At 45.2% G+C, this 13433-nt stretch overlaps 1 protein-coding gene across 2 annotated transcripts in view; it reads left to right on the top strand.

Annotated features, from left to right (window-relative positions):
- The window catches only part of KCNJ5 (potassium inwardly rectifying channel subfamily J member 5), a 32904-nt gene that overhangs the window by 9347 nt on the left and 10124 nt on the right, over positions 1–13433 (top strand). The window contains exon 3 of one of the 2 annotated variants that reach the window (XM_015884239.2): positions 6323–7120. The exons of the other annotated variant lie outside the window; for it this stretch is intronic. Within the exon in view, the coding sequence (XP_015739725.1) occupies positions 6323–6669 (347 nt within the window). The 3' untranslated portion in view covers positions 6670–7120. Of the gene's footprint in view, positions 1–6322; positions 7121–13433 lie in introns of those variants that run through there. 2 annotated transcript variants of the gene reach the window in all.

Raw genomic sequence — 13433 nt, forward strand, 5'->3', positions numbered from 1 at the left:
TGGTCTCAGAAGACACGATGTGAAATTTCAAAACCAGAGCTAGGAGAGCCAGTTTGCATTGGGCTTAGAGTGGGAGCAGACCTCAGGTGTCGGTGAGGTCTGAGTCAGAGGCTGAAATGGTTTTCTGAATGGCACATGGGTGATGTTTTGGCCCAGCAGAAGGGTTTCTGCTCCCTTACACTTCATAATATTGATTAAACCCATTCTGGAGGCGTTAATACTGAATACCTTCCCCCCCATACCATAACTTTTGCTCCCAGCAAATTATTTTGGTTCTTTCCCTCCAATTGCCCAAGCCCCATCTGCTTTCAGGAATGGTATAATTTATTGCAGTGCCACTTCTATTAAATGACGACACCGCTATGACCTGTTTGGGTTTGGGACAGCAAGAAAACACAGCAGGCTGCTTGTTCCCTTAATAACCTCCTATGGGGCTATTAAGCACATCCAGCTCGGCTCACGGTGCCCAGGGCAGACAGGTCCTGCGTGCACCCTGGGGGGAGCTCAGCTCTGCAGTTATTGGCAGGAGGGAAAATTAATGGAGACTCCCCCAGTCTGTAGAGAACAACAGGTCATACCCTGCAGTGGTGGGGGAAGGTGGCTGTGTTTGGTAAGGAAAAGCAGGTCAGATCTGACTGTGCTGTGATTGTCAATGTGTAAATGACCAAAGGAATCCTGAGCATAATCTCTGAGTGAATAATTATTCAGGGAATAAACGCTGAGGAGGGCGATTTCCTGGCCACTGCCTGTAGTTTGAGATAGGCACATGTTGTCCAAGAAATGCTTTGTCTTGCTCTCAGACAGGTAACCCTTCTCACTGACACTGAACTTCCATCCCATGGAAGGCAAAGACACTGAATAGCATTTTATTAGTGAAATTAGTGAATTTATTAGAGAGCTCTCCAGGGACCCACAGCCACTGCACTCCTGCCCCATGCAGTCAGGCTGCAGCACAGCTGCCTTTCCAAGCAGCATTTTGGTTTAGTTGTGGCACTGTGACTCCACAAGAGGTTAAGAGCACCAAAGGGAGCCTGCATTTCTGGACAGATCTGTGGTGATCGTTGCTGAGTGAAATAACCACTTGAAGGGCATCATCGATATAGATGACAAGAGTTCTGACTTCCCTGCTGCTTTGTGGGCATCCTGAAAGCAGCAGCTCTGCTCACAGCGCTTGCTTAATGAATTGGTCATAGAGATTACTTTAGGGAATTAATTCTCTTGTGCGGCATCTTAAAGAGACGCTCGTCCAGATCAGCTGGCCCAAATTTGATCTGCAATAAAAGGAAAGAGAGTGGAGGTGGAAAATCTGTTTGCCAAGTGAATACATTTTTGCTTTCACTGTCTTTCCGCTTCCCACAGTGGCAAGAAAAAAATCAGACCCATCCTATTGACAGAAGGGGACCAAGCTGGTGTTGGCCACAAGTCTTGGCCTTGCCCTTATGGTACTTAATATCAACCAGGTCTGCCAGCTTGTGCAAACACAGTGAGGATTCTCACACCTCTTCCTTTATTAAGTACCACACAGTCTAAAGACGTGACTAGTCCATGGCTAAACAAAATTATAGTAAACACCTTGAAAGGATAAGTAGACATATTTCTGGCTTACAGCCTACATAAATAAATACATATGTATATATATATATACCTACATATATAAGTAATCAGCCATGTGTCAGGATTCTGCATCTCAGTTCCTTATCCCGTCCCTATGGGAATGTATCCCATTTGCATCTCAAACCATCCATCTTTAGACAGGATACAGTCAAACGCTGTGTCTGTAAATGTAGGAGAAAAAGAAGCAGTTGCAATGTAATGCGTTCTGAAATTAGTCATGATTTTCTTGGGAGAACAAAGGAAGGCTGAATTTAATAAGTGGATTTCTCATGCATTCAGCATCTGGTTTGGGTTCTCGTTTTGTTTTGAATTTTGCATATAAATACATTTTCTCTTTTGCAAGGAGGACCTTGCAGAGCTGTTACAGACGCTGCCTATGTAATTAAAGGCAAGAGACAGACACCTGCAGTCACTGCTCTCAGCACCCACGCTATGCTCCATGGGAGGATGAGGGCACATCACTTGTCTTAGATGCCCCTGCAGTGTATGAATGCCTTTGTGAGGGGTCTGTGGGTGTACCTGGGCCTCAGAATCAAGGCCACCAAACTCAAGGTTTTCAGATCACAATGCCCTTTTATTATTGTTTTTTTCCCCAGTGCTCGGGAGCTTTTCCATGCCTGGAGAGCATTCAGAAAAATTAAAATCCTATTACTCTCCTCTGGCATAAAAATCAAAGTGAATCAATCCTGGACATGTCCTCCTCTCAAAGAGACAAGCATGAATAATTGGAGGGCCACGCTCCTACCTTCTAATATTCCTTTTGAAGTTGGAGGAATATTGACTTTTTGGAGGTTGCAATGTTCCTCGGTCTAATTAATGCAAAGGGACTAATAACTTTTGTAACTATTAAAATGCTGATGCTGATCTAAAGACATGTATTTCTTAATTGGAGTGATAGAAGTACATTTTTTATAGCTACTGCTTGCCATACATCTGCTGCTGTACCTCTGAGCCCATCAGTTCTTTCTGTGTACTCTGGCAGTGCAGCTGGAGCTCAGCTGAAGCAGCAGTCTGCACTGTGCAGCCTTAGTGCACCTGGTACAAGGGGAGTAATCAGTGTGTGCACAATAGCATATGAAGCCAGGGCCAGGGAGGTGAAATCACCTCCGGCAGTGTCTGTGGCTAAACTGCAGAGGGAGCAGAGCAAATACAGCCAACATGCAGTCAGCATCCGCATGACGCTCTGCCAGCAGATAATCACTGAGCTTCGTGGCATTTAAATGAGGAGAGTTAATTTTAGGCTGATGAAAAACATTGTCTTGACAGCCCCAGGGCTTGGGGTGGCCGTACCCGCTGAGGAAGTCCAGGCTGTGCAACAGTGCCAAACGATTCAGCTCTGCTGCTGATGCGATCCGATGGAAGCCTGAGGCCATTTCTTGGCTGGTGGGTCGTGCTTTGTGGTCCTCCTGCCCTCTCTTGTGAAACTGCCAATACGGGAACAGGCTGTGATGGTACATGTGGGGAAAAAACAACCTCTGAAGTTGGAGGGAGATGGCTGGTTCCTCTCTGGGCACCCAAACAGCTGCACAGCGTGGTTAGAATTGGCCCATGATAATGAAGTTTGATTTTAACTGGTGACCTGAGGGAGATGTGGAGTGTTCTCCTGCAGCTTTTCCCCTTTCCATAGCCAGCAGCCGCTGCTCCACTTGTATAATCAGTGGTGTTGCAAGCAGTGAAACGTTCTGAAATCTGCAGCTCTCATTGAGTACACTGCAGAAAATATAGGCTCCTCACTGAGAGAGCCATCAAATAACTGCTTTTTGTCAGCATGCATTTACATGCGTTTGTCTTTGATAAAATATAAGCTGCTTGATCCCCATTGATTTTGATGACAGAAAAGAGCCTTTTCGGTAGAGTTCCTTGACACCAATTTTACACAGGAATCTTTCCTCAGTGACTCCGTCTGTTCTTGGATGTAATGAAACACCTGGTTTAAGGCACACTGCAGTATATTCCACATCTTTTCATCGGCTGGAAAGCAGAAACAAGTCATTCTGAACAAACATCTGGCTGCTGTGAACAGGAGCATGCACAGATCCTGGTCAGCAGAACCAAAGTCCACTCCTGTAATGCTTCGGAAGTAAAAATCTCAGTGATTGTTATTTGGATGGAGGTTTTGAAGCACAGCTGCTTATGCTGACAAAGGGGAAATGAAGATATTTGGCATGAAACGAGTCTGAATGAAATGCCCCAGTCACCAAATATTCCTTCCTTCCTTCCCTATATCTATACCAAATATCCACGCCATTTAAACCTAAACCATATAATTATATCTATTTAAAGAAAAGCATTAACAGCTCTATTCAAGACCAAGCATCGTACTATGATGATTTGTTTTGCAAGAAATTCAGGGAGTTTGAATCTCCCCCAGTTTATTGCATGCACTCTGCAGGACAGCAGCACTTCAGACAGCTGCAGCAGGAGAGCACAGGGTAGGGCTGCTGCAATGGAACAGAATGGCAGTGGCCTATTGATGGATGTGAGCATAGGATGTAATGATTCACTACACCCATGGACTCGGACGGGCAAGGCTTGTGAATCAGAACTGCTGTTTTTTGCACAGAGCAATGCATGAAAGGTGTGAGCCCAGGGAATAATTCAGCCCCACTACAGGCTGGAATTCAGATTCCACTGCACAGAAGGCAGAGTGCATGTTATATGCAAATAGGAGGTGGCTGCATCCACTCGGTGTTAATAAAAGCAAGGTTTATTGTTTCCACACCTCCTCTGTCATCTTTCTGCAGTTATAAAGGCAGTGATTAGCCGGGGGATGTTACAGTTGCATTAATTAACCAGGCTGAAGAGCGCAGGGCAGCCTGCAAAGCAGGCGCTCAATGGACTTAGAGGCAGAGACAATGCTGTTGTTTACTGGGTGATGCTGGGGTTGCCAAGCAGTATGTCCCCACGCAATTAAAATACCACTGCACATGTGCTAAAAAGGAATATTTGAACGGGCTTATGGAGCAATTACAAGTTGTCTTATTGTGCCGCCTCTGCGTACCCCTGGGGTTACAGAAAGCAGCTCCTGCAGGAAGCTGGCAGCGAGCAGTATTTGGTTGATGAAAGCTTTCTATTGTTCCTTCCTTAATTGAATATTTACAGCAGGAAATAACCGTGATCGTGTCTCTGGAGTTCGGGTTCACTGTCAGGTTCTCCCCCAGCGGAGGAACTATTTCAGGCCATGATTACAAGGCAGGAGTTCCCTTTGGATGCCTCAAACCCCCGCATGTAGCAAGGTCCTTCTTTCTTGGCCTGGGTTCACAATGCCATGTCTATAGGCAGCTCTTGGAAAGCCATGGTAGAAATCAGCCTTTCTGCTTACAGCTCCTAGCCCGGTGAGTGTCAGCAGCCTGTTCTGCATTCCTGGGCTTTGAAAGAACTCATTAAGAGGCAAGTAAAGTCTTCAGCAGATCTTGCTTGTGTTCATGTCTTAATAGATTGTAGCAACAATACAAGAAACAAGCTTCAGTCTGTTCAAAGGCGGCTTTTTGAAAGGATAAGGTTTTTGATTGCTCTGAGATACCAGTCGGTCCATAGAACTCGTGTGGTCCGAACACATATGCTCCGTCCTGCAGTATCTGACACCATTATTCTCCCCCTGCGAGTTATTTCAGGTTTCTGTTTGCATACTTTGGGCTGCAGGAGGTGGGCTTGGAGGCATTGGCTGCAAACTGGATCAAGTGCATGTTTTGAATGTATTCCAGTCAGGGCCATCACTCACACTCCAAAGGAGAACAGTGGGAGGGCTTTGTGAGTTCAGCTTTTCTACATTTCACCAGAATTAAAGGGCAAAAGCGTAACATGTTCAGGATGAGCAGACAGCAAATGTTTGGAAGAGAGGTCAGCCTCGGCTTCTCAATCAGCAGGTGATTCCAGAGGAGGTCACTCCAATGCTGAATCCTTATCTCTGCTCTGCAAAACCTCTTTAGGAGCTTTCTAAGTACATAAACAAACTCTTATCCTTGGGGCTGAGAAGCTGGACAAAATTGGTTTCATATTGCCCCTTGTTCATTCATTCCATTAAGACACTGAATTCAACATACTTACGAGCTTGGCTATGTGATGCTGTGTTTTGATTCAATCAACCCATTGCAGTTGGACTGTACCCTCCAAAGGAATATGAGGAATATGTAAGCCAGTGTGCCATATATAGGTCATATATAGGGGTAGGAGCCTCTTCCTCCTTACAGATCGCATCACTTAGTGTGCAGGGAGAATAGCTGGTGGGGCTGTAGCTCAAGAGGGACAGCATGGGACACAGTGGGAGTGCAGGTGGCTTTGGCAGAGCAGTGGTTCATTCTCCCTGGGGGATGTGTGGGTCAGGATTGAAGCGCATTAGCAGGGTTGTATGTCATTCTAGCTCGTGATTCACCAGAAACACTGTTAGTAGCAGCCACGCATGGAAGCAGCACCTCGACAGAGAAATGTGAGGACAGAGAGAAGCTCCTTAGTGCTACCAGACTTCAAACCCTTAAGTGCAGGTTTCAGGAAGCAGCCTGAAGATGCGGCGATGAGTCCACCCCCTTTTCCTTTGAGAGCTCAGCTTTTTCATGATAGAGGCTTTTATGAGGCTTATTAAGCGAAGACTTTGTCTGTGTCCCAAAGCAATCAGGTATGGAAATAACATGAAAGTGCTTTTAAATGAAAGAAGTGGCTGGGTGAGCATGTAAGGAAGCTTTGCATTTAACATCCCTCTCTTTCCACCCAGGGATGACTTGCCAGGCTCGCAGCTCCTACATGGACACAGAGGTGCTGTGGGGACATCGCTTCACTCCTGTCCTCACCCTGGAGAAGGATTTTTATGAAGTCGACTACAACAGCTTCCACAGCACTTATGAAACCAACACTCCCGTGTGCTGTGCCAAAGAACTGGCCGAGTCCCGCCGGGAAGGTCAGCTCCTCAGCAGCATCTCTAGTGCCACTGTCCTGGGTGGAGTCAGGGAAGCAAAGACAGCAAGAGGGGAGGAAGAGGAAGAGGAAGAAGACAGGGAGCCAGCAACATTCAGTGGAGCCAACGGGACAGCGGGAGAGATGAAAGAAGATCTGCCTGTATAATACGTGAGCTGCTGGGCAGTCGAAACCCACACACACAGCAAGTGAGGAATTGACTGGGAGTCAGAGACCTGAGGTTTCTAATCCAGATCTCTGTCCCTGCTGCTTGATCTTGGCGAGTCACTGCACAGCACTGTGCCTCAGTTTCCCTCATCTTTACGGTGAGGTTCTGAGCTTTGCACTCAATTGCAAAACGTTTGGATCTCTGTGGACAAGGCTCACTAAATACAATCACGGTTAAAATTGAAATCCCCACCAGTAGTTGTTTCAGAAAGTGTTCATTGGACATTCAAAACGTATCTCCCCTTGCAAGGGTATTTACAAAGGTAAAGAGCTAGAAGCTCCCATCTCAGTATGAAGAATGTGTTTTCATGCCTTCACTTAACTTGTGAGTGGATGTGTTGTAGACATTGTTACTGCTTAATTAAAAGGAGACCAAAAAACCTCTCTTGTACACCGTGGAGTTTTTATTTTGTGATGGAGTTCAGTTTGTGTTCTGCTCCAAGACCACAGACATTGTTGTTTATTTCTTACCAAATATTACAGCTTTCCCTGCAGATCATGGCAGGTTTATCCGATGTTTTTATCCTCTGATACATTTCACAGCCCATCCACAATAAGAGAACAGAGAGATGCTGCCCCAGTAAAGGTTTCATTCCTGGCTGGGTGTCTCATTCCCACTTGATTATTAAGAAAAGATACGTAGTTACCTGGGAGCTTGAAATGGTCTGGAGTTTCACTTAGAGTCCCTGCAGTAGTTCGGCTGGGTAAGTAACAGTTTGCCAAACTCTCTTCCATAAAACACATACTTAGAGTGAGGGTTTAGATGCTCGTGTTCCTATAGCTAATGGGAACATGTACTGACACCCTGCAATGTTCTCCCTTTGCAAGGTAGGAGGAGCAGTAGTACAGAACAGGATTAACTAAGAAAGAAAGATAAGAAAATAGGGAGAAAAAAATGGGAGAGATTTCCTGGCAGAGTTTGTCCTTCCTTTTCTCACATCCTCACTTCTCACTCTGCCTCTGCAAGGATTGTTTCTGTATTCCAGAATGTTTCATTCTGTAGCTGAAGTGAACTCCTAATGGAGGGGAGAGTAATGGAAAGTAGAACTGTGACTGATCCACGTGAGGCAGAGGCAATTTCAGCCCCTCAGAGAGAGGTTATATAAGCTCTACCCGGCGAGCTAACTTGTCCAGTTCAATTCAGCATGAGAGATGGCTGGCTGGGTCCCCTATGTGATGCCAGAGATAGACAGCTTGGAAAATGGCACTGGATTGCATCTGTACCTTGCTTCTCCTACCTGTGTGATACCCTCCAGAGAGAAGCCAGCCATCTTTGAATGACCAAAATGCTGTTTCTCCCCTTCATTTCCCTTGAGATCTCATCACACAAAGCTGCTGTTTTCTAGTACTGTCAAGTCTGAGAAATCATATATCCTACATCTTAGGAATTTTTGTTGTTGAACATTATTAGTGGCAAAATAACTGCTGGGTGTATAGTTGGGCTGTGTGTGCACATCCATTACAATGACTGGGAGTTCAATATTTCTCCCTTCTTGAGCAAAGCCCTTTTGCAGCTGTGCATTCTCTTGGCTTCCATGGGCTGTTCCTGTGTTTGAAGTTTCCTCCTCGCTGTGATGGAGGTTTACATGCTAGTCTGTATGTCTTATGTGAATTGAAACAGCTCACGTGGCTGTGTCCACCCACATGAATAACCAATATATACTTTACACTCATCAGCCTCTATCCTTTAAAAATACTGATACTCCACAAGAAGCGTTTATAGCCCGTAAGCACACCATTCATACACATATAATGACATTTATACGACGTACCCAGCAAACAAACTAAAAATACACATTCGAAACATCAATTACGCCTCATAAATGTGTTGTTGGTGAGCAACATTTACAGCAGTACCTGTCCATAAGAGCATACAGTTATAGCAGTGTCTGCAGAGCTCTCAGGAGCTGCGTCCATGGTGTGCCACTCACAACACCCACACGTTGATGTGCATGCCTGGCTCCTGCTTATTAACAACCACATGGGGACTGTGCACTCTTTGTCTCAAATACAGATGCCTTCATGCAAATGTAAAGGTACACTTTGTCTCTCCAGCTGCCAAATCTATGCACTCAAATGCTTTTCCAACACTATACGGTACAGAACAATGGAAGTCTCAGCAGCCAACACTCACTGAAGTAGTTTGATTTCAGGTATATGTTTCTGTCCCGCAATCATTAATGAGTGTTTCTGAGCAAACACAAGCTATACTTTTTGGCTTGGTAGCAGGGAAACACCTTCCTAATGCAGGAGCTTTGATGATCTGTGAATGGAGGCAGAGGAGAGCTGCTCTCAGCAAAGGCTTTGTTGCTGAGCGTGGTTTTGTTTGAAGGTTTGGGGCTGCAGTTTTGGGGCAGCCCTCAGCCTGTGCATCAGCTGCTCCCCCAGACCACATCATCCAGCTGTTCTGTTCTTATGCAGTGTCACCAGTGCTCTTACACAGCCCAACTGACCTGGATGCCTCATACACTGCTTCCTCCTGCATGACTTTCCATATTTAAGTGCATTAAGACCATTTTTTCTACTAAACTGTGTTTCTTACGTTGATGTGAAGATGCATAGGCATTAAGAATGCAGCTCTTGGCATTTGCTTCCTGAGGATAATCAACAGAAGTGTGGAAATGTACCTTTATTTTTCATTTGAGCTTCCCTGGCTTTAATTTTCACTCATTGTGAGACCTGTCACTTGTTTTTATGCTCAGATTTACTCCTTTTGTTGTTCTCTCTCGTTTATTATTATGAATATATTTCCATCAGAAGTAGTGGATCTTGAAGCAGAGATAAGAGAGAATGTTATTTATGCTCAAGTCATTAATACCTTGTCATAAGCTCTGCACACTGCCAGTCGTATCTGCTGCAATACAGGAGGGCACGTTGCCAGAGTGTGTTAAGCAGCAGTTTTGGGGATGATGGAGAGGACACTTAATGAGGTTACAGGGAAACTAGGCAAGCTCTGAGTCCATGCATAAAAGTGGCAGCAGTTTCCATTTTGAGGCCAGTGACACAGCGATAAGTGCTGAAAGTCTGATTCTGATGCTCTCACTGGCACCATTCAGCCCAGGGATAACTGGGCACTTAGGTAGGTGTGAGGAGTGGGAAGCAGGAGCATCTATCTGATGGCATTTTGTTATATGAAGAAGTCAAGGGCAAGTTCCAATCTCATTTATGCCAGGGAAATGGGAAGACGCTCCAGTGGAGTCCAGTGGGTCCCTCTGCAATGCCAGCATATAACAGAGCAGTGTTCAGCTATTGGCTGTGTTATTGCGAGGAGGCAAATGCATACAGAGGTGGCTTCTGTTGAGCAGCATATGCTGTTGGAATTACTCTTTCTAAAAAGTAAAGCCCCAAGAAAGCACCAAACTCATGGTCCTGGTTGATGAAGGTGTTGGGACTCATATCACAAAAACCCAATATTCGAGTATATACTTCTGAAATCCTATTTTGGCCTTCCAGCCCTGTATGGATTTAAAGCCCTGTTAACCAAAAGCAGATAAAGCCAAAAGTTGCTAAAAAATATAATGAATCTGGTTCTGTCCCAGAATGGAAGCAAATGCCTCCCCCCGACCTGTTACCCCAGTAGTGCCTACAAAGGAGTGTGTGCAGCCAGCTAAGCAGTTAAACTGAACTGCTTATTCCCATTGCTTGAAAGGGAAAGAGATGCACCATAGGAAATCCTAGAAATAGGAAAGCCCATCAGATGAAAAACCTCATGAAAATTAGGGTGGCAACTGTAGCCCTTTGTATTTATGCAGATTTATTGCTGGAGGAGAAAAAAATCTCACAGTAATGGGAAAAGTAATGATGGTAAAAGCTATTCAGTATTCATACCCCCTTCCCCCCCATGTTTGTTCCGGGTTGTTCTATCCTGTGTTCATCATTTACATGCCAAACAAATGAGCAGTACAATCACTACCGAATTCACGCCCCATCTGCCTCCCTCGCATTGGGTAGCAGAGCTCAGCTGTTTCTTTTCCTCCCAGAATAGAAAGAGGAGAGACAGATGCCAGGTGCAGGCAGAGAGAGTCACTGCCTGACAGACCCTCCAAGGAAGGCCAGGAGGGGTTTGTCTGTGCTGGGATGGGGCTTCTCTTTGCTGCCAGGCTGAGTAGAGACAGACCACATGGCTGAAACGGTGCTCAGATAAGGAGAAGGGAATAGGACCGCAGCTCTGAGGACCCTTCGATAGCACAGACGAGATGTTTCTATCTCATTTATTCCATGATGTCAGGTTTTATTGAATCATCGTTGTCTCTCTGCCTTGTGCTTCCCCTGCCTGTTTTTTCTGCCCATCTGCTTTCAGGCTCCTTGCAGTGAGACCGTGAGATCCTGCATGCGGGACTGCTGCTGTTGTGTCTATGGAGCAGCCAGCGGGGCTGAGTCCTGCAGTGATTCCTGCAGCACACATGACAGACCATTATAACAATGAACTGAACAAATAACTGGTCCTGGTTGGTATAAATGAACAGCTAGCCTTGAACAAAGTGCTATGCTTCATTATATACGATATCAAAGAATGCAGCATAATTGATGGCTAAGGCAATGGGCTGTGACTCGGAGAACTTGTGCTTTATCCCTGGCTTCCCCTGACCCCATGTATAAATCAGTGCGAGGCAGTGCTTACACGTGGTGCTTTGTTTGTCATATCTATGTAGTCTGTGGTTCAGGAAGACCCATAAGCATGTCCTGAATTTCAAGCTGGCTGATTTTCCAAAGTAGGGCTTGATGGCTTCAATTGAATTGAGGCAGGAGCTACAGCTTATTCTGATGCGGGATTTGGGATATTGTTACAGGGAATCAAATAGCAACGGGTAGGTCAAGCTCGTGATTTCAGTCTTGTTGCTTTGGTCACTGATGGAGATAAGAAGCAGGAAAAACTTCACAGATACAACACTGGACGGCTCCTGAGCTGTGTCCCTGTGCTGTGCAGCCCTTACAAGCAACATATTCAGCTCATGCCTTGCATTGATGGTTGATGCGGGGTGCGTGTGGTGTTCAGAGTAAGGGCAGTTCCTGTTCCTGGAATGGTAATCGTTCTATTTACATAAAACACATCCATTAAACTGCCTGAGCACTTGTACCCCTCAGATGAGCTCTCTTCCTCACCACATCTTGGCTGCTTCCTGCTTTATTTATGGCCCTCCTGACCTTTTCATTACTCAGTCTCTCGTGGATCCTGTCCTCTGTACGTTACCACATCAGTTTTTCTTGTCCTGCTTGACATTTAATTTTTATTAACTGCAGTGTAGATGAAGCTGTTTTTCTTTGTTTTGCACACACTGTTCTGCTGCTCTCCGGGCCATGGAAACTGTCACTGTGGAAAGAGAAGGGAGAATTTCCAGTCCTGAAATTTTGAGGTTTTTCAGCAGCAAATTGAAGCTGGGGGTGAATCTGATGGTGTCTCCTTGGGCTGCAGGGGATGGCCAAGTGGGTACATGAATACAGCCCTCATTGGGGACATCCCAGTGTGCTGCTCATGGCACACAATTGTTGTGACCCATCCAAATACAGATATCGGCATGTTCTGTAATCCAAAACAGTCAAATAGGTGAACCCTGTGTTCAGTTGAAGAGCTGAGAGTGGATCTCCTCATTTCTCATGGGACAGTGGCATTACTGACTGAATTTTGCTACTCTTTGTACAAGGAATATCAGATGTCTGGAAGAACTATTGAGTATTCAAGGAGTGCTACATTCCTGTGATCTCCAGCTGATGGCTGCGTTCATTCATACGCATTTAAGTGATGTTTAGATTTGATCATTTTTCATAATCCTTCTTTAATGAGGAGAAAAACAATCAGGCTGAGCTTTTGTAGAGTGAATTTGAAATTAAAATTAGATATTTAGGTGTTATTTCAGTTATAAAGTAGCCCTTAGTTCTGATGGGGGGGAGGGCAGGGATTCCAATTATGTTTAATTTGTATGCACAAGGCTCAGCTAAGCAAAGTGCTAAGGACTCTTAGATGTTCATAATATTTCTATAGTGCACAGAGCTTTTCAGTACCAGCATCAAATTAGTTCTTGGAAGCAGCTGTTCACTATATTAACGTAATATATCCCACACACAGTGAAAGAAACTGCTCGGCCTTTCAGATGAGAGGACCCTCAGTCTTCATAAATATTGAACTGTAAAATCCGTGCACAGGGAATACAAGCTGATTCTTTCCTTTTTCACCAGCTGTGAAGTACTACATGTGATGTATGGTACAAACTCTCCAGGAAAGAAGAGCAAATTGAAAACACTACCCCTGCGGGTTCCCTTATTAGACTTGAAGTGACTGTGAAATTCACAGGACACAGCTCATTAAAACAAGGCTGACAATCTGTGACCTCTTGAGTAGGAAAGATAAGATCCGTGCTGAAAAACAGGCTGTGGCCTTGATGGGGAGGGGGAACTCAGCTCCAGAGGAGGAAAATGCAGATAGCTGCTTATTAACCCACTCATTACCGAGGCACATCAGTCCTTACAGGTGCATCTTCCAGGGGTTGGGTAAGCAGGAACCAGCTCTAAATGAGGTGATGGACCCCCTGGCAGCCGTCATTTCCCATCACAGCTCCCACCGCTGTCCTTCACAACATATTAATGATCTGCTTTGGAATGCATCAAGTAATAGAAATGTCTGTGTCTGGGTATTTCATCCAAAAAGTGGGAATCCAGCACCCTACAGGGCCCTGAGGAAGTTGCTTTATTCATTACCAAGGCTTTTG

This window comes from Coturnix japonica, chromosome 24 (assembly GCF_001577835.2).
Source record: "Coturnix japonica isolate 7356 chromosome 24, Coturnix japonica 2.1, whole genome shotgun sequence".
Classification (NCBI taxonomy): Eukaryota; Metazoa; Chordata; class Aves; order Galliformes; family Phasianidae; genus Coturnix; species Coturnix japonica.